The 20,672-nt window shown below is 38.2% G+C and overlaps 1 protein-coding gene across 1 annotated transcript; it reads left to right on the top strand.

Moving 5' to 3' along the window:
- The first annotated feature begins 1,668 nt into the window (after positions 1 to 1,668).
- LOC129247183 (acetylcholine receptor subunit beta-like 1) lies at positions 1,669 to 20,169 on the top strand. The gene is made up of 8 exons (XM_054886180.1): positions 1,669 to 1,772; positions 1,860 to 2,093; positions 14,050 to 14,186; positions 14,932 to 15,086; positions 15,433 to 15,877; positions 18,584 to 18,948; positions 19,047 to 19,281; positions 19,368 to 20,169. The coding sequence occupies exons 2-8, from the start codon at positions 2,003 to 2,005 to the stop codon at positions 19,530 to 19,532; spliced, it is 1,593 nt and encodes a 530-aa protein (XP_054742155.1). The 5' UTR covers positions 1,669 to 1,772; positions 1,860 to 2,002; the 3' UTR covers positions 19,533 to 20,169.
- Positions 20,170 to 20,672: the final 503 nt, after the last annotated feature.

Raw genomic sequence — 20,672 nt, 5'->3', positions numbered from 1 at the left:
AAGGCCGAGAAGATGTGAACGACGAAAAGTGTGCCGGACGCCCGAGCATTTCAACAACAGACGAAAAAATTGATGAAGTGAAGAAAATGGTATTGGCCAATCGTCGAATCACCGTCAGAGAAGTTGCCGAGGACCCAGACATATGGCTAACGACCTAGTGGATCGTGCCATTCGACTTTTTCCAATGACTTGGCATGAGACGGGTCGCCGCAAAATTCGTGCCAAAACTGCTCAATTTCGACCAAAAGCAGCATCGCACGAACAGTGCTAATGAGATGTTGGTATCTGAACTCTGACCGCGACGATCCAAATTTGCTCCAAAGGGTCATAACTGGTGACGAATCGTGGGTTTATGGTTGTGACGTGGAAACCAAAGCTCAATTATCTTAATGGAAGCTGCCGCGCGAACAAGACCGAAAATAGCGCGCCAAGTTCGGTCGAATGTAAAAGTTTTGCTTACCGTTTTCTTCGATTGCATCATGAGTTCTTGGCACAGGGTAAACCGGTCAATAAGGAATATTACCTGCAAATTATGCGCAATGTGCGGGGACAAAATAGATATTAATGAATAAATAAATAATTTTTGGAAAAACACAAAATTCGCGATATTTCTTGAACACACCGCGTATGTCAAGCTGAAATCGATGCCGTAACAAAAGCAGCTGAATTGGCTCTGAAGTGAACCCCTATTAATACTCGGACAAACATTTTCATTGATAGCTACTTTTAAAATTTGTAATTGATTTTGCGGCCGCCGTAGCCGAATGGGTTGGTGCGTGACTACCATTCGGAATTCACAGAGAGAACGTCGGTTCGAATCTCGGTGGAAACACCAAAATTAAGAAAAATATTTTTTTAATAGCGGTCGCCCCTCGGCAGGCAATGAAAAACCTCCGAGTATATTTCTGCCATGAAAAAGCTCCTCATAAAAAATATTTGCCGTTCGGAGTCGGCTTGAAACTATGGATCCCTCTAGTTGTGGAACAACATCTAGACGCACGCCACAAATAGGAGGAGGAGCTCGACCAAACATCCAAAAAACGTGCCAATTATATATAGATTTATAATTGATTTTGTGTGCATTTCTCTATTAAATTTTCGTTTACAGCAAATTACATATTTCTTTCTTTCATTGTTGCTTTGCACTATTTGCATGTTGCTTATTTAGTTGGCTTCGAAAATGATCTAAGCCAAGGAAATTTAGTGCTAGTTTAGTATAAACTTTAGCACTCATAAAACATTCTGGCTATTCAAGAGCATAAGAACCCCAAAATGAACACAAATCACAACATTATTGGCACGCATGCAAGTAGACAATGCTCGTAAATGTCATGTTTATGTTTGCATGTCCCACATCGGTCGTTGAACCGACTTTCCACGACTGCAACACGTGACCTACAATTGCAATACCCCATTATGCATAATTGCAGAACCACCAAATGGCTTGTAAACAATAATTTTGCCAACAGCTGATTGAAATAAACAAAAACATTGGTGCTCTCCCAGCGCCGCAGAGAGAGGCAGAGAGTGCGCCAAGTGCAACGCATGCGTGAGAACAAGCGTCCAGCTTTGCGTGGAGACTTATTGGCGAAACGGGCAGACGTCTGCGCACCGCGACGATGTCATACAGAGGAATCTTCGAATTGATTTTATGCAGCATTCGACAGCAGCAGACACGCACCCAAACGCATTTGGCAAAGAAGAAATTTTCATCCCAATTTTTGTGCCAGAAAAGTGTTTTAAAGCAAATAAATTAATATTATATAAATAAGGTAAACTCAGCTCATTAAGAAAAGTGAAGCAAAACCTGTGTAATTTCTCGTTTCTGGCATAACGCGTCCGACGTAATCCATGAAAAGTTCGTCTTCTTACCAACAAGGGCGTGCCCGAAAAATGGCTTAATTGTAAAATCAAATCAATTGCTGGACGAAAGTTGTAGCAGTGGATGCAAAGCAGCTAAGCGCTGGAGTTATTTCACTGTAATTAGAGGAGCTTACACTAAATGGCGATGGACTGGAATAGGGCAACTGCTACGCTGAGCAGCAGCCTGGGTCTGGTATTGCTGCTATTGGTTTTAGCGAACTTGCAAAAAGGTAAATTTGGCAGGAAAAATTTTAATTTTTTTTATACAATATTTATGCGAAAAAAAGTTAATAAATAATTGATGGATTACTTGCAAATATAATATTTTACGACATACGTTGTGATATTGAAGCGTATTATTGCATTAGAGTTGTACCATAAGTTATACTGTATATGAATATGTATATGTATTATGTAGTATATGCATATGTATTACTACTACTACCACTACTACTACTACAACAACTACTAAAGCTGCCTATTTAAACCCACTATATTTTTTTAGCTTTATGTAACAGTATGGAGCGAATGATTTGATTTTTTTCTGATTTAATGCAAAATAGAGCTTTGACAAATATTTAAAGTTTTTCACAAAGGAATGGAAATTTTAAAATTTGCCAAAGCTTGTGAACCCTAAAAAAGCCAAAAAAACAAATATGAATACAATCCATTAAAGTACAGCTGAGCGTCTTCAAAATTTAAAAGTGTAGCCACCAACTCCCGTAGGATATCAGAACGCGCGGCCTTTTTGTCCCATTGCTATCAATTAGACGAAGCGATTTTTCATTTAAATTCAGTTTTCATTTGCTTACCAACTGCTTACAATCAACGCATCTACTTTTTACATACCTACGTATATATGTATATATGTATATGTACATAAATTCATGCATAGAAGAGCCTAATTTGGAATTAAAAAAAAAAAAACAAATCCAGTTTGCTACGAAAATTAATTTATTTGCATTTTATTAGAATTGTAGAATTGTGCAGTCATTATAACAGTAAATTTTAATTATAATTGCAAATTGTGATGGGCCATGCTTTTAATGCTTACAAATGCATCTTAAAATTTGATTTTCCGTGTTATCCATACCTGCAACTAGTGCGAGTATTTATTATAAATATATATATGTATATATATTTACATATGTATATCACACATGTATGTACATATGTATCTGTCATATTTGTGCATCATCGTTACCGCAATCGCTACAAGAACAACGAAAAATATATTGCAAACTCTCTCAGCTGTGTACGACACTCGTTCGGTTGTGTGTGTGTGTGTTGAGAAGCAGAAAGAAGCATCCGAAACGCAATCAAGCTGAGGCCAGTGTGTGAGGAGTACTTAACCAAATTAACTTAGATACATACGTATATACTACCTACCTACCTACATACATACATACATCATCGTATGCTTGTAAACTTAAAACAGATGTGAACAAATGCTTAAATAGTGTCTGTTTCTCTCCCTCTACAGCCTTCCGCACGATGCAATTATTCATTTACTAAATTTTTGTCAGCGTCGGCACACTACTGCTGGTGCACAACGCAATAAAAAAAAAAACAAAAACATGAGAATAAGAAAAACATGTGTATACATATTTATATAGCAATTTTTAAAAAATTGAAAAAAAAAAAACAAATTAACAAGATTTCTGTATTAACTGCCGAATCTTAATTCATACTCCTTCTGAAACCGAGCATTTTCAGAACCAAAAACTAAAAAAAAGAAGAGAAAAAAATTACTCAAGCCAAAACAAATACAAAGTAGGTACGAAATTGAAGCGTTGAGTTTAAATGCGAGAACCCGAAAGAGCACAAACTACATATCTAACTAAACCACACATGCAAACCAAAGCAGCACGCATAAAAATTAGAATAGTAAAAATAATAAAAAATAAATAAAGCAAATTATTGTGCAAAACATTACAACGGCAACACGGCTTGCAACACTTTCAAACATGAACCAAATCCTGCAAAGGATTCACCCAACCTGTGCCTTCAGTAGCTGAAACACCTAAAAAGCAAATTTCACCCTGGATATAAACCACTTGGCTATCTATTCTGCATTTCCATACTCTTTTTTTTGTGTTTTGAAATTTTGACCCTCTACATACATACATATGTGCTAACAACCACTTTCTTATCCTCTATCTCGGATTCTCTCAATATATGTACTCACCCTAACTCACTCTGTGGCTCTTGCCAGTGAACTCTCTATTTATTTACGACTCCGCTCTGCGACAGCATAAAATGTCCATTTTCAACCAACACTAAACCAACAACTACATTTGTTTACACTCTCCATATCTCCAAAATCTATTTTCCTTCCCATTCACATTGAATTTCTTCTCTTCAACGCAAACTTGTTTAAGCTTTCTCTTTTTCAACGTGTTTATCATAACATTGAGCATTTTTAATTTGATTTCATTTTTCTTCTTTACCTGCTTGTGGAGACCGATTCCCTCAAATCCTTTTGCATGAAAAACGATATAGTACAAAATAGAATAGTCATATTTACATATGTAAATTGGTATCATCAAGGCATTGAAACGTCAATTCCATCGCAGTGACTTAAATTGTTGCTTGCATGTGCATTCGTTTTTAAGTATCAACAACATAGTACAAACATTTCTGAAACTATCTCTTTTTATCACTAATTTTATGTTTACTTTTCACTTTTTGCACTCGTAAAAGCCCAACGCGAAGCATTCTTGCTAGTTCCCCTAGCATTCACTATAGAACACTCTCAAAAGGAGAGTTATTTAGAAATAATAGCAAATTTATACGCTCCACGACAAATTGATAGCACACTAATATTTTAACCGATGTTGATTATTTTTTGTTTAACTTATTTTTTCCAATTTACATTATTTTTGTACACAAAACCAAAAAAAAGCTCACCGTAAAACAAAAACCATATATATTATATTAAATTTTCAAGTTTTATAAAAAAATTAGAAAAATCCCGCAAAGTTTTCATCCTATTCATTTTATGGCCTATTCAATTTTAGTATCATAAAGGGCAATGACCAAACTCACCTTCTTCTTGATTCACCAAACTCTTGCAAAAAAAGAAACATATTTTGAAACTTCCGCAGACAACTTAAAAACTAGAGCTTTGCCGAAGACAAATGCTTACTCTCATACAGGCTCACTCTCACCAATAGGTTCGGGTCAAGCTTGCACGAGACATCGAATTAGAGATGGGCATAGCAAAGGCCAAGACTCTGAGAATCAGCCACTACCAACCAACTGTAACCAAATAGTGATCGAGAGACATGAAATGGAATATGTAGATAGTTTCTGGTACCTTCCATAGAAACAGTAATGATTCAAGAAACGAACTCAAGATGGGAAAGAACTAGCTCATTTAGGATCGCGAAAATTGTGCTACACAGGCATCATCTCAAACAAATTAGAGTTCTTAAACTCTACATACAAACACTTGGTAGCAGTATGGCTCAATTTCTGGTATATGTGCGATCTAGAGGATCAGCCAAGCCCAAGCAAACCTAACCTCTTGCTACTACTGTTGCATATTAAGCTCACAAATCTTCAGAGAAACTAAGCTACGCATATCCAACGCATACGAAAAATCCATATTAATGTATGGCCGTGGAGCTTGGCTACTATCGGATAGGTTTTTTTCACCAACAAATGCCTAAAAATCATATGCAAAATATTCTGGCCAAGCCAAATAAGAAATTCATAACTTTGGAACATAACCAACGAGGAGCCCATAGTTCTGCAAACCAAGAGAAGAAAGTGGAGATGGAAAGGGCACACCTTAATTGAGCCGATTAACAAGAGTGGCGCTAGAATGAAACTTGCAAGGAAGCAGAAGTCGCGGTTGCCCAAAAAAACATTCGAACAGGAGCTCAACACTCCTCGAACTTGGAGCAGCCAATATAACTTGAGACATTGCAAGAAATAATTGCCGGAACAGCTTTGTAGAGACTCTATGTTCCCAAGAGGAGTGAAGCAAGCAAGATGGAAGTGCAAGTTTGAATTGATAAGAAATACGCTTAATTTTTTCTCTAGTGATGTTGCGCAAGGAATTCATGAAATTTTTGGGGTGAAACTTCTTAGGCGTCGGTGGACGAGCGAGAATGGAGAGTAAAATTTCAATGTCATGCAACGTTTTTGGCATTTTCGTTCCGCGAGAGAGAAAAAAGATATAACGTAGAGGAAAAGGAGAGAGAGAGAGCTATACCTTATATATATCTTAGATACACTTTAGGCTATTTTTCCTGATTTTTTCCTTGCGGTTGCTAATTTTTAGTGACGAATAACACTGCCTATCTTTGGCGCTTGTTTTTTGGTGCAAAATTGTAGTAAATATATTTTTGCTGCCTACTTTTTGGCGTTATATTTCCTTGGTGCCTACTGTTTGGGGGCTTTTTGATCCCAACTTTTTTGGCGTTTTTTTTTTGGTGCCTACTTTTTGGTGCTTATTTTCGTTTCCTGGCAAGTGCTTGTGCGTACTATAAAGTGCTATCCATTGCGGCGTCGGATTTATTGGTATTGCCTTGCGGTAATTTGTGCCGTTGCTGCGGTTCTGGCATCGCCTCGTTTGTGCGCGTGATAAACGCTCGGAGTAGTGCGCGTTGTTGCCATGGTTTGTGTCCGGAGTTTACCTACACCGGTCAATCCTTCTGCGTTTTTTTAAATTTTGTCTATTTGTATTCTCTGCAAATGTTTATTTTTATTTAGATATATATTCTTTCTCTCATTCTCTCTCGAGTCTCTTCCTTTTTCTTTGTCTGCCTTGAAAGTTTCACTTCTGTTATGTGTACTACGCTACACGCACTTTTTTATGTGGAAGAAAACTCCGAACACGGACAGGGGAAAAATTATCAAAAATAAGCGAGAATTTCGAGCCAATACTTTGTCAAACTAAAATTTAATGGCCTACAAACCAATATGGATGGATAGGACATACTCGGCGAAAGCCTTGTGATGAAATTCCGCCTTGACTTGTAACCCGCAAATAACGATAAGAAGAGGCACACCACTGATGGCTTGGCAAATGACTATTTGCAATGAAACTGGAAAATAGTTTAATGAACTGAGACCTATGAAACGTAACGAGTTTAAAAAAATAATGACGTCATCTGGTGGCAGCAATACAGCAATCAGTAATCATCTGAAATCAAAAACCCAAGAATTTTATTAATCTACACAATAGTGGCTATCTTTGTACGTAGCCTTTTTGTTTGGTGGTGATTTGAATTTTGATGTGTGTTTTTCACCATGTTTTTGATTTTCAACAGGCCCAAAAAAATGTTATTTTCAAAATTTTGAAAATCGGCCACGTACAAGGATAGCCAATGCAATAAAAAAAATTTTGAAGAAAAAGAAAATTAAAATCGCTAATGAACCGATCGAGAAATCGTTGCCACCGTATCAAAAAAAGTCGTTTCGAGAAAAACGCGTTTGAAGTAAAGCATCGTATTGTAAGCACTACGGGGCCGAGCCGACGGTTGCTCACTTAAGTGCACATAGAATCGGGAATAAAGCGAATTTCGCTTTAAAGTTTTTACCCCATTTTCTTGAGTAGTTATACTAAAAATTTTTGCAAAGAAAAAACGATTTTTTTGAATTTTCACAGTGGCGTTCCCCCTTACAAAACGCTTGGTATGAGAAGCTGATGCAAATTTTCGAAATTTTTTCTAAGTTTTCCATACAATTTTAAGATTTGATTTGGATTTGGATTTTATGCTATCATACAAAACTAATAAACATTCACAAAAAAAAAAAAAATAACAATAAAGAAAAATAGTCAAAATTTGTGAAAATATTAATGTGATAACATTTTGACGCGGAGTGTAAAGAGCAGTTGTAGGTTATGATCCGAGTCTATGCAAGATGATGTCGATTGTACAAATACAACTATTTGGAGGGCTAAAGAAGAGAGCCAGAACATTCAAATACTCTCACTTTGAAAATCACACACTAAGACCACCCTGTATAAATTCGTCTTGCCTTCGCCCTGCACAATTGAAAGAATACAGGAGGTGGCCACAGTCGCGAACCGTTATTCCGCTCCTAGCGGTGAGACAATTCGACAGAATCAGCTAAATTGTTGATGCAATAATTGGGCATTTGTTTTGTTGTATTTTGTTGTACTATTTTGCATTTCTATTGTTATTCAAGAGAGAATTTCTGCTACAATGTCATTCTCTCTGTTGTCCAATTGTTGTGTCACCGTTAAAAATACTCTCGCGGATATCGGAATCCCCTTGCAATGTATTGTTGAAGTTTTTCTAGCAAAGGCACATTCTCTTGTGAGCAATACTGTTTACCTCTACTTACATTCTCGTGTAAGCAAATACTATGATATTTACCTCTACTCGTATTAGGCAGTTTCGAAACCTGTCATATAGTTGGCAGTCATCATATTCATATAGTTGCATCAGAATATTAACTCTTTTCTTTACCTACAGTGTAATTATTTTCTACATAGGGGCTTCCCGACATTCCAACCAAATAGAAATTGCACATACACACACACAAATAGTTGCATATTTAGGTGTGCACCTTAGGTTGTTCAGAAAACTAGTAAATGTGTACCGGAAGCAGTATTTAGTACAATTTTAGGAGTCCATCATCCATCCATCCCCATCTCATGTGCCCTGCTCGTTACCGGCAATTCTAAGTTCTATATCTGTCAAAGTTCACTTATATCGACATAGTAGGAAAACGTTCGCCTGTCCTGCATCGTTTATTTGCATGTAATTTTGAATTCAAAACATTCGCATCACCTTCGTCTAAATTTACATATTATTTTATGTGACTTACCTTCCTTGCATCCCTCCAAAAATTCTACATTGACTTAAGCTGCAGACAGACGTAGCAAATAAAATATTTTAAGAATTATTAGAGTTTCGATTACAAAACTACTACTTTTTCATGCAATTTTCAGGTACACAAATCATGTTTGGAAATGAATTTTAACTGGCACTGCATTAATTTGGAAAACAAAAGGAAATCTTAAAATTTTTTGTTTATAAGTTTTGTGAATTGAGGCGAATTAATGGCGAAATTATTCTAGAAAAGGAGACGCAAATATTTCTTTAAAAGGAAATGGGCAGTCAGCAGAAGCTTGCGCGGCGCATTATGATCTTGGATTCCAGGCTCTTGTTCCAAGTAGGCCAAGAAAATCAGGAGGATATAATACTCGAGAGTTTTCGCACGAATCAATATCAGGGAGCTATAGAATCAGAAGTTTAAGGTGATAACTATACCAACTGAATCGATTTCTATTAAAGAAACGTCTTGTATTACTGTTACAACAACAACAACAACAAAAACTTCCAGACCTGTATTGACTAATGGCGTACTCGAACGGATACGCATCGAATGAATCTCTCCACTATTTGTTTGATTGAACTTTTAGGAAAGTTTAAACTGCCTTGAGAACTCACTGGAAGAACTTGAGTGAGCCTTCTGCAATCTACTTGCAATGCGTATTCCTCAGTTACCTGTAGGATGAGATTTTAGAATTTAAGTTAAATAATTTGATTTGCGATCTTCTTCAAAACGTTTGTATCTACGCGTACAGCTGCAGAAAATTCCGCAGAATGATACAATCCAAATAGTATGGCAGATATTCCAGCAGAGAAAAAACCCCATTCTTAATCCCTTGGGCACATTTAAAGTCTGAGCACTTATTTGCCTTATGAGCGGGTGCCGTATTTTTTTTTTATTAGGTGCGCAACTAAGTTGCCGCTGTTTGTCAATAGATGCCGCCAGCAGTGTGTGCTAGTCGATTCTAACATAACCTAAACGTCATAAACCAAGCTTAGATATATGGTAAACAAACGCCTTCGACACACTCGTGATTTTGTTTTGATATCGCCGGCACACCTCCATTCGATGGTCCAAATTTTCGATGACACTGAGGCATAATTGAAGTTCTATGCCGTTAATGCGCCGAATTATCTCATCATTTAGCTCTTAAATTGTTGCTGGCTTATCGACGTACATTTTTTCTTTGAAATAACCCCAAAGCAAAAAGCCCAACGGTGTCAAATCACAGGATCTTGGCGGCCAATTGACATCGCCACAACGTGAGATTATTCGGCCATCAAATTTTTCGCGCAAAAGAACATTGTTTCGTAAGCTGTGTGACAAGTTGCACCGTCCTGTTGAAACCACATATCGTCCACACATCGGCCCTTGAAATTTAACCACCCTTCACTCTTGGTTTTGTGAAAATGTCCGATTTTGTGCCTAATAATCGTAATTTGCGGGAAGTGTTGATTTTTCACTTTCAAACGGCTGCTGAAACGCATCGAGAGCTACAAAAAGTTTATGGAGATGCTGCTTTAAGTGAATCGACGTGCCGAGATTGGTTCCGTCGCTTCAAAGACGGGGATTTCAATGTTGACGACCGCCCGCGTAAAGGAAGTCCAAAAACCTTCGAAGACGCTGAATTGGAAGCATTGCTCAGTTAGGATCCATGTTAAATGTAAGAAGAGCTTGTTTCAGTATTAGGTGTAACCCACCAATCTATTTCCAAGCGAGTGCATGCTTTGGGAATGATTCAGAAACAGGGAATGATTCCAAGGGATGTTGAACGTCGTTTTTTCACCTGTGAACAATTGCTCCAGCGGCAAAAAAGGAAGGGTTTTCTTCATCGCATCGTGACGGGTAATGAAAAATGGATTCATTATAACAATCCAAAGAGAAGAAAGTCATGGGGACTGCCCGGTCATGCTTCTACGTCGTCTCCTCGGCCGAATATTTACGCTGCGAAGGTTATGCTATGTATTTGGTGGGAGCAAGTTGGTGTTATTTATTCTGAATTGTTAAAACCAAGCGGAACCATCACTGAGGAACGGTATCGACTTCAATTCAATCGATTGAGCCGAGGACTGCGCAAGAAGCGGCCGCAATACGCGGAGAGGCATGAACAAGTGATTCTACAGCAAGACAATACTCGACCTCACGTTGCCAAATCCGTTAAAACCTACTTGGAAACCATTGAAATGGGGAATCCTACCCCACCCACCATATTCTCCAGATATTGCACCGTCCGATTATCACCTCTTCCGATCGATGGCACATGGTCTAGCTGACCAGCAGTTCCATCAAAAAATGGCGTGATCCGTGGATAGCCTCAAAAGATGAACAGTTTTACCGCCACGGTATACGATATCTACCAGAAAGATGGGAAAAAGTAGTAGCCAGCTATAGGCAATACTTTCAATGATTCACTTGTAACCATTTTTTCAGAATAAAGTTGGACTTTCATAAAAAAACACAGCAGGAACTTAGTTGGGCACCTATATATGTAATTCTAATTATCTGAAGTCCTCTTATACACATGCAAACAGATCCCACAGCAGCTCTTAGAACCGTCGCTGAACAAGTAAACGAATTGCAAGAGCTTTTTCAGCTTGTCTTCCCCGAGACTTTGAGAAAGCGTTCAAGCATATGGGAGCCGCTTAAACGTCTAGGAGTTCCAGATACGATAACTCGCATGATACAAGCTCAGTATTCCAAAATTCGATGAAGAGTTCTATACGACGACGGTGCTCTATCCGAGCCAATCGAACCAGTAGCAAGAGTTAAACTAACCTGCATATTATCGCCACTTGATGATGTTATTTTTAATGGTACTTGTTGATGTGCTAAATAACGTCCTTGTTACCAGCCCTAGAAGAGGGACTCTCTGGAATCCTATTAGTATAGAACACCTAGAAAACCTCGACTGTGCTGGCGATATTGCCCTCCTCTCACAGCGTAGCGGATTCACGCAGAAGGAGCTTGATGACCTCAGTTTCCACGATCGGTCTACGAATAAATCTGTGAAAAACTAGATCCAAGCAAATCAACACCTCGCAGACGTAAAATTTTACAGTATACGGCGGCGAACAAATCAAAAGTGTCGACACATTTACCTATGTAGAAACCCAGATTACACTAAATCGCGGCACGATGCCTGATATGAGGGAAGGAATTAAAAGAGTCAAAGCGACATTTGCCAGCCTAAAAATATTTGGTACTGGAGGTAACTGACAAAACACGCAAAAGCAAGGATTTTTAATTCGAATATAAAATCTGTTCTTCTCCACGGTTATGAGAACTGGCCTGTATCAGCATCTACCACACAAAGCTGAAAATCATTTGTTAACCGTTGTCTCAGAGCCATCGAGCGCATATCGAGGCCTAACAACTAGATTTCGAACGAACAACTTCTCGCAAGAAGCAAACAAAAACCCATTGCTATTAAAATACGGGAACGTAAATGGAAATGGATTAAACACACCATCCATAAATCAGCTCACGGAATAAGCAGAACGGCAAGCAGAATAGCATCGCCCTTAAGGGCATCGCCGCAGAGGACGGGCGGATCATGGCGACAGAGCCTTTTTGACGAGTTTTAGTAGTGAACGAAAACCTTAATTGGTCCCGGATCAAGGCAAAAGCGTTCAATGAACAACATTGGCAATCTTTTGTTTCCATGCGCCTCTAATCGGGCGACATCTACAAATAATAATACGGGGGTATACGTTGGACAAATCAAAAAACTTTACAAACATAAAATTGGAACAATTGAGTAAAGTTTGGGATAAAGTGCCGAACGAATTCATCCATATTGCCTGGTATAGGTTTCAAAGCGCTTGAAGGTAGTAAGCTAAGATAAAATGAGAGATTTGAGCTGAATGACAAAACAAAGTAAGAGAATATTTCAACGAATAAATAACAGCAGGTTTAAAATAAAATTTCCTTGAGGGTTTTCTCTATTTCGAATGGGTTGGTGCGTGACTACCATTCGGATTTCAGAGAGAGAACGTAGGTTCGAATCTCGATGAAACACCAAAATGAAGAAAAAGTTTTTTCTAATAGCGGTCGCCTCTCGGCAGGCAAAAGCAAACCTCCGAGTGTATTTTTGCCTTGAAAAAGCTCCTCATAAAAATATCTGCCGTTCGGAGTCGGCATGAAACTGTAGGTTCCTTCATTTGTGGATCAACATCAAGACGCACCACCACAAATAGGAGGCGGAGATCGGCCAAAAACCCAAAAAGGGCGTGCACGTCCATTATATAATATATATATACATAGATGCGATAGCTATTAGAGCCCACGCGTAAAATTATGTAAGTTCTGTTTAAAAGCAAGCCAGTAGTGTCAATAAACCAAGTCTTTTTACGTGATAACGTCTTGAAATACGAGAGCGCGGAACGAGCGACAAAGAGGTACAATCGGCCCTCGCGTTCGGCAACGTTCGACTCCTGGCTCTCTCCTACTTGAGTGTGCATATATATGTATGTATATGCGCATATGTATATAAATTCATATATGTATTTGTATTTGCATATGCCTTCTTCCTGTGGGCATGGTAATGAACCATTTCTCTGTTGAGAATAGGACGATGATAGGAAAAGTAGGAAATGAAAGGGCGTGTCTCGAGTGTAATGTGTCTTGAAAAGGCAAATCGATGATGTTGCCTCTTAGTGTTGTTGACTTATTAACGTCTGATGCACAATCGAAATTGGACATATCTTTCATGAATTTGATAAATGTTTCGTTATTTTTCACGTTTCTGTAAATGTAGCGTGATCAATTCCATTCCGATTCCATTTACCTCCTTCTCTATATCCATAAAAAATATCTATCAAACAAATAAAATTAAAATTTTCTTTTGACAAATGCAACCATCAGTATTTTCTTATGACGTTGTCACGTTAAACTATCGTCAGTAAACCGACTTTACAGACAACCTCTTTTTATTTTTTTTTTGTTTTTTTACTCTCCTGTAAAATTCCAGTAGCATTCAAAAGATATTCTAGGTTGAAGTGTCGGCCTACAGCTACTAAATATAGACATTAGTTGCTGCATGGGCGCATTCTCCTTTTTCACTGCGATTCATGTTGGCCCCATTGACATCATTCATGTGATAACGGTTGGTTTTCATATTCACACTTTATTATTAATATTTATTGCTACGTCTGTCGCCTGTCTTTATTGTACAATAATTCCCATCTATTCCGAACTAAAATTATTTTCTCAATCACGTATCTATCAATCTATCTCTTAATCTATCTACATACATACATACTTGTTTAACTGTCTATCTATCTGTGGCATTGTGCATTTGACATTTAACCAATACTCTTTTCTTTGCATCATACATTTTATAAAATATTATTTACTCGTGTCTCTTAGTAAGTGCATCCGAAGATGAAGAACGCTTGGTACGTGATCTATTTCGTGGGTATAACAAACTTATACGACCCGTTCAGAATATGACACAAAAAGTTGGAGTAAGATTTGGTTTGGCGTTCGTACAGCTAATCAATGTCGTAAGTGTGCATTACTACTACTTCTACTCCACTCTACTACTACTACCACTGCTACTGCCACTGCCACTACTCTACGGACATTATGTATCACTACAGATAACAGAAACAAAACTGAGGCATATTACAATAACTTCAACTGACTCATACTAGCACAGCAAATCTTTACCTCATAAAGAGAGCAACGACTTACAACAATACGGTACACATCGCTCAAGTACGGTACATTTATACGATTACATCTATTGTTTACTCAGCGTACATTTTCTCATTTCTTAGTTCTCAGTTCATTGGATATTTCTTTAATTAAAATTTCGGTTGGTTTTTGAAATATTTTTTTAGTCAATAAATCACAAGACTTGTATAAAGTAAATACTTAATTATATACACGTATTCTACTTACATATATAATTTTGTAAATTGTAAATAATTATTATCTACATATTTGTACATTATTTATATGTCGATATGTCATAGCTCATTCAGACATATAGCATTACATTACATTCTACATAGAAAAATAGCGAAATTCATAAATTTATTCTGTTTCTCACTTTGAAAAAAAAAAAATTTTTTTTTTTGGATACTTCTACTTAATGTTTCACTTGATTGATAATAAACTCCTCCCCTTCATCGTTTATGTACGAAATCTGAAACTGAAAATGTTATACTCTTTATGTATAACCGAATTTTAACGAAAATCTCAAACCAAAATTTGAAAAAAAACTATCAATACCGAAAACCCCAGAATGAGAAAAATCAAATTATGAAATCAAACGTTTGGTTACGTTTGGTTTGGTACGATTATCAATTGCAATGGGATGAGGCTGATTACGGTGGTATTGGCGTACTGCGTTTGCCGCCCGATAAGGTTTGGAAACCGGATATTGTGTTGTTCAATAAGTGAGTAAACAATGCCAATTATGTTAATATAAAATATTAAGCGAAAAACCACAAAATAAAAAATATGTATTTATATTAAAAATAGGCATTGCTCCTATTATTTTGTATGTGAGTTTTTTCCAAGCAGGTTTAATTTAACTATTTTAAATATTTTCGTACATAAATTTTGTTTGAGAGATGCATATATTTGTATTCACATATGTAATGATGTTGAAAATTTTACTGTTTGAGAAGCCTTTAGGCTCTCTCTCACACGGTAAAAATATGCTCTCTCATACTCACCAATTCATATTCACAAATTTCTTAACTTATTAACTTTGTCTAATCATTTACTTACATTCACAAGTGCTGACGGCAACTACGAAGTGCGCTACAAGTCGAATGTACTCATCTATCCAACGGGTGAAGTGCTCTGGGTACCACCCGCCATCTATCAGAGCTCCTGCACTATTGACGTCACCTATTTCCCCTTCGATCAGCAAACTTGTATCATGAAATTTGGTTCGTGGACCTTCAATGGCGATCAAGTATCGCTTGCTCTGTACAACAATAAGAACTTTGTTGATCTCTCTGACTATTGGAAATCTGGTACGTGGGATATTATCGAAGTGCCGGCTTATCTGAACGTTTACGAAGGTGATGGCAATCATCCGACGGAGACAGATATCACATTTTACATCATCATACGTCGCAAAACTTTGTTCTACACAGTGAATTTGATTTTACCTACTGTGCTGATCTCATTCCTATGCGTCCTGGTGTTTTATCTGCCTGCTGAGGCTGGTGAAAAGGTAATATCCAACCATTGTGTATTTGCATTTTGTGCATACTGGATATAATATACCATATGGAAGCGAATTTTCCAGATGTACCCTGCAGTAAATCGAATTAGTTAAGAACTAGGGTGGAACTAGTTTCTTAGATCATAGTACTGAGCCTTACTTGAATACCTTATATTTACTTATTTATTTATTAATCAAACACACAACCATAAGTTAGTTTACAGTGTTTGAGCTAATTCTGAAATATTAAAAATAACAATAAAAATATAGGTGCTTTAGGCCAAAGATTTGAGAAGGGGAATAGTTGGTTGTAAAAAGTGGAAGTAGGAAGAGAAGAACAAGGAAGCATTCACTTATACACAGTAATGTTGAAGAAGCGAAAATTGTTTGTCTCAGCAGAACTTACGAACACGTCTTAAACCCTTTTGGAATAGTTTAATACAAGAAAATAATAAAAGAGTGACTCATGACCTGTTTTCTTTTTAAAAGTGCAATAAAAGTCAATGTAGAGTTGCTGAGGTGTGCAGAGAGTTGGGAGTCGCGCACACGTACAACGAATACGGGAATAGCGTTTTCCGAAGCATTACCACAACAGTCGATTCTACATTGCCAGAACGACTCGGATCTAAAGGGTGATTTTTTAGCTATTATCTTTTTAAACAGTTGATTTGAACAGCTGATGCACATTTCGTGTTTTGTTTCACTGTCAAACATCTTCAGTTTGGTCTATAATTTAACCATGAATCGTCCTACAAACGAACAACGCTTCTAAATCATTGGATTTTATTATAAAAAGGGCGTTCTTTAAGAAAGTTTATCGCGCGCTTCTTCCATTTTATGGTCAGTTTAATCGACCCACTGAAGCGGCTATTCGAGCTATTGTGATTAATTTTAGAACCAAATTTACATTATTGGACATGAAACCACCAACACGCTTACGTAGAGTGCGAACTGAACAAAATATCGCAGCTGTATCGGCCAGTGTTAATGATGACGATCAGTTATCGATTCGTCGCCGTTCGCAGCAATTGGGCCTCTGTTACTCAATAACGTGGAAAATTTTGCGAAAGGATTTAGGTGTGAAGCCTTGCAAAATACAGCTGGTGCAAGAATTGAAGCCGAACGACCTACCGCAGGGCAGAATTTTTGGTGAATGGGCTCTTGGAAAGTTGGCCGAAGATCCACTTTTTTATCGAAAAATTTTGTTCAGCGAAACTCAATTTTGGTTCAATGGTACGTAAATAAGCAGAATTATCAATTTTGGAGTGAAGATCTGCCAGAAGAATTGCAAGAGCTACCAATGTATACAGAAAAGGTCACAGTTTGGTGCAGTATATGAAACTCCATATGGCTGGTGTTGAGTAGAAGGGAGGGAGTTCCTCCTAAGGTAAGCCGCTCTATCAGAGCCCTTTACGAGAACTCTGAACTGGCAGTGCTGCACTACGGCAACATCAGCGACCCATTCACCACCAGCACATGCGTAAGGGAAGGATGCCCCTGTCGCGCCTTCTCTTCGCCATTGTTCTAGATGACATTATGAGCCAATTGACCCTGCACAAAAGAGGCATCGCATGGGGTTTTACCAGAGATCTTAAGGATATTGACTTCGCCTATGGCATCTGCCTCATCCCTCAGAAACTCGCTGCAATACAAGCGAAGGTGGACAGACTATTCACGTTGGCACGCACTGTTGGACTGGTGGTCAACATCGCCAAGACAAAGGCTATGAGAGTAAACCACAACAAAGCAAAACATATTGTGGTTGATGGATGCCCGGTGGAATTCGTCGAAAGCTTCTGCTACCTCGGCTGCATCATCACGGCAGATGGTGGAGCAGATGAAGATGTCAACTGCAGGCTAAGCAAAGCAAGGGCGGCGTTCGGGCGAATGCATACAGTATGGGCGAGTTCGCAAATCTCTAGGCACACTATGCGAATATTCAGCTAATGTGGGAGTCAGTGTTGTTATACGGAAGTGAAACATGGCTGGTGTCGGATACACCCTCACACAGACGCTACAATCTTTCGTCAACAAATTCTGGCCGAACACCATCAGCAACGACGCGCTGTGGAGATTAACGAACGAGGAACCCATCCTATTGCAAATCAAATGCAGAGTGTGGTGATGGATAGGTCACTCACTAAGAAGACCACCAGATAGCATCACGAGAATGGCACTGGACTGGTACCAGGGGGCGGATGTCACGGTCAGATAAAGATTATTTGGAGAAGGTCGAATTGTGCGAGCTAGCAGATGCCGACATTACATGGGACGGCGCAAAAACAACATGCCAGAACTGAGTAAGATGGAAGCGTATTGACGAGCCCTTATGCAACCGAGCGGAGTGAGCAAGGATATAAAAAATGGTTACGCCATGACTAATCGACAAATACTGTAATGTTGCGACTATGGTTATGATTACGGCTACGGTTCCACTAATTTAGCTTTACGTAAAAATGTGTTTACGTCCTCACCAACACAGCGTTTAGGATTAATCGTTCAGCTTTGAAACTCACAGCACGCACACTAACTCTCCCACTCTCCATCCGTTTTGCACTAGTCCGAGATGCTCGTGCCATGTAAAGTACCTGCAAGACTAGAATTTTAGAGGGCTTTTCAAATTGTTTACTGCAGCGTACATGAGCCTTTTAACTTTCTATAAATCATTAATATGAAATCAGCTAACATTTGCTTGTTTTACTGTAACCCCTCCAGGTCACATTGGGCATAAGCATTCTGCTGTCACTGGTTGTGTTCCTGTTGCTCGTATCGAAGATTCTCCCACCCACTTCATTGGTGTTACCACTCATTGCCAAATATTTATTATTCACCTTCATTATGAATACGGTATCAATTTTGGTCACAGTTATTATCATTAATTGGAATTTTCGCGGGCCGCGCACACATCGCATGCCCATGTGGATACGAACTGTCTTTCTGCATTACCTTCCCGCCTTTCTGCTAATGAAACGTCCGCGCAAGACAAGATTGCGTTGGATGATGGAAATGCCCGGCATGAGTATGCCAGCGCATCCACATCCCTCCTATGGGTCGCCAGCTGAATTGCCGAAACACATCAGGTATGGCTGGGGTTTAGTCCAGTAACAAGGCTGGGTTTCTAATCATACAGAAGTTTTTATATTGTATTTGTTTTTTTAACTCTTTTTTTTATACCTAGCGCAATTGGCGGCAAACAATCAAAAATGGAGGTTATGGAGCTCTCCGACTTGCATCATCCCAATTGCAAAATAAATCGTAAAGTAAATAGTGGTGCAGAACTAGGAATTGGTGATCAATGCAGGCGCGAGAGTGAATCATCCGATTCGATACTGCTTTCGCCAGAAGCCAGCAAAGCCACCGAAGCGGTGGAATTCATAGCAGAGCATTTGCGAAATGAAGATCTGTACATACAGGTGAGTGAGGCGTAGGGCTGTCCTTTTTTTAATAGTGAGTTACTGCATTTACACTGTACCCACGTTTTCTTTTCCTCCACTTACAGACTCGTGAGGACTGGAAATATGTGGCTATGGTGATCGATCGTCTGCAACTGTACATATTTTTCATTGTGACCACTGCCGGTACAGTTGGTATACTCATGGACGCGCCACACATTTTCGAATATGTGGATCAAGACCGTATTATCGAAATTTATCGTGGAAAGTAGACGAGCACCGACCGTTAAAAGAAACACAAAATGCAATAAACGCAAAATTGGCAATGCGGATTTTTTCCACTCAACCGTTGTTAGTGAAAAAGCATTTCAGCACTTCGCGGCAATAAAATTCAAATCGTGAATAAGTAGGAAATGTTGAAAATGCAAATTGTGAAACATTTACATAGAAGCTTTTCCTGCTAAGCAAACGATAAGTCATCGTAAGTTCAGTTAGTTCATCGGCATAATTTGAGCTGTTCATTTAAGATTTTAGGTAAATAAGAACATATTTTAAGTGCAATGCTTCATAAGGAAATTGTTATGTTAAGAGTTTTAATAATCCACGTACATACCTACATACGTGCATATGTAGAGCTCGTAGGAAGACAAGAATTCATGTATGCAATCATGAAGAAGACACCATTCCAATGAATGAGCCGGCGAAATTAAAAATTGGTAATATAGAAAAACATAAAATACAAATTACGAAATTAGTAGTAATTCAATAAAAAAATCGCTTCTGCTCACTACAGTAGCCAATTCCAGTGAGCTGATTTGTTTCGAAATGAAAATAATAAAAATAGAAAACGCAGTTCATTATTGAGCAAATCACTAAACGATTAAATAAAAATGAATTTGTTTTCGAAAAGTATGGTTTTTTATGATTTTTTACAAATATCTAAGAAGGAAAATATTGAACCTTGAAATGGGAACGAATGAGATTAGTTTAGCTATTTGACACTTTCAGACCTCTTAGCAAAAGTTGTAGAGAAAATTTTAAAAATTTGGGTTAAACACATTTTTTGTGCGTCCAAAAGAAACTCTTAATTTGCGCAGCGAAATATCCTTCATAATTTTCCAGGACTAGTAAAATTTACGCCTCTTATGAAACTTTGGACAAAACTTCACTTTTTTCAATGAACACAAAAAAAAAAATTCTAACTCTCTGTATAATTAAAGTGAATTTTTATTTTTGCAATACTTTCCCTTTAAAGGTGCACTGGCTACACTCAGTAGTTGGGCTGCCAGTTGCGGTCTCAGAGTCAACTCTGACAAAACGGAGTTGATGTTATTCACCAGAAAACAAAAGCCTCCGCCTTCCAAGCTTCCAAGACTAAACAACCAGTGTCTTACACTTGCATCGGAAGTTAG

This window comes from Anastrepha obliqua, chromosome 1 (assembly GCF_027943255.1).
Source record: "Anastrepha obliqua isolate idAnaObli1 chromosome 1, idAnaObli1_1.0, whole genome shotgun sequence".
NCBI lineage: Eukaryota > Metazoa > Arthropoda > Insecta > Diptera > Tephritidae > Anastrepha > Anastrepha obliqua.
The sequence above is the reverse complement of the archived record's forward strand: the minus strand, read 5'-3'. Positions and strand labels throughout refer to the sequence as shown.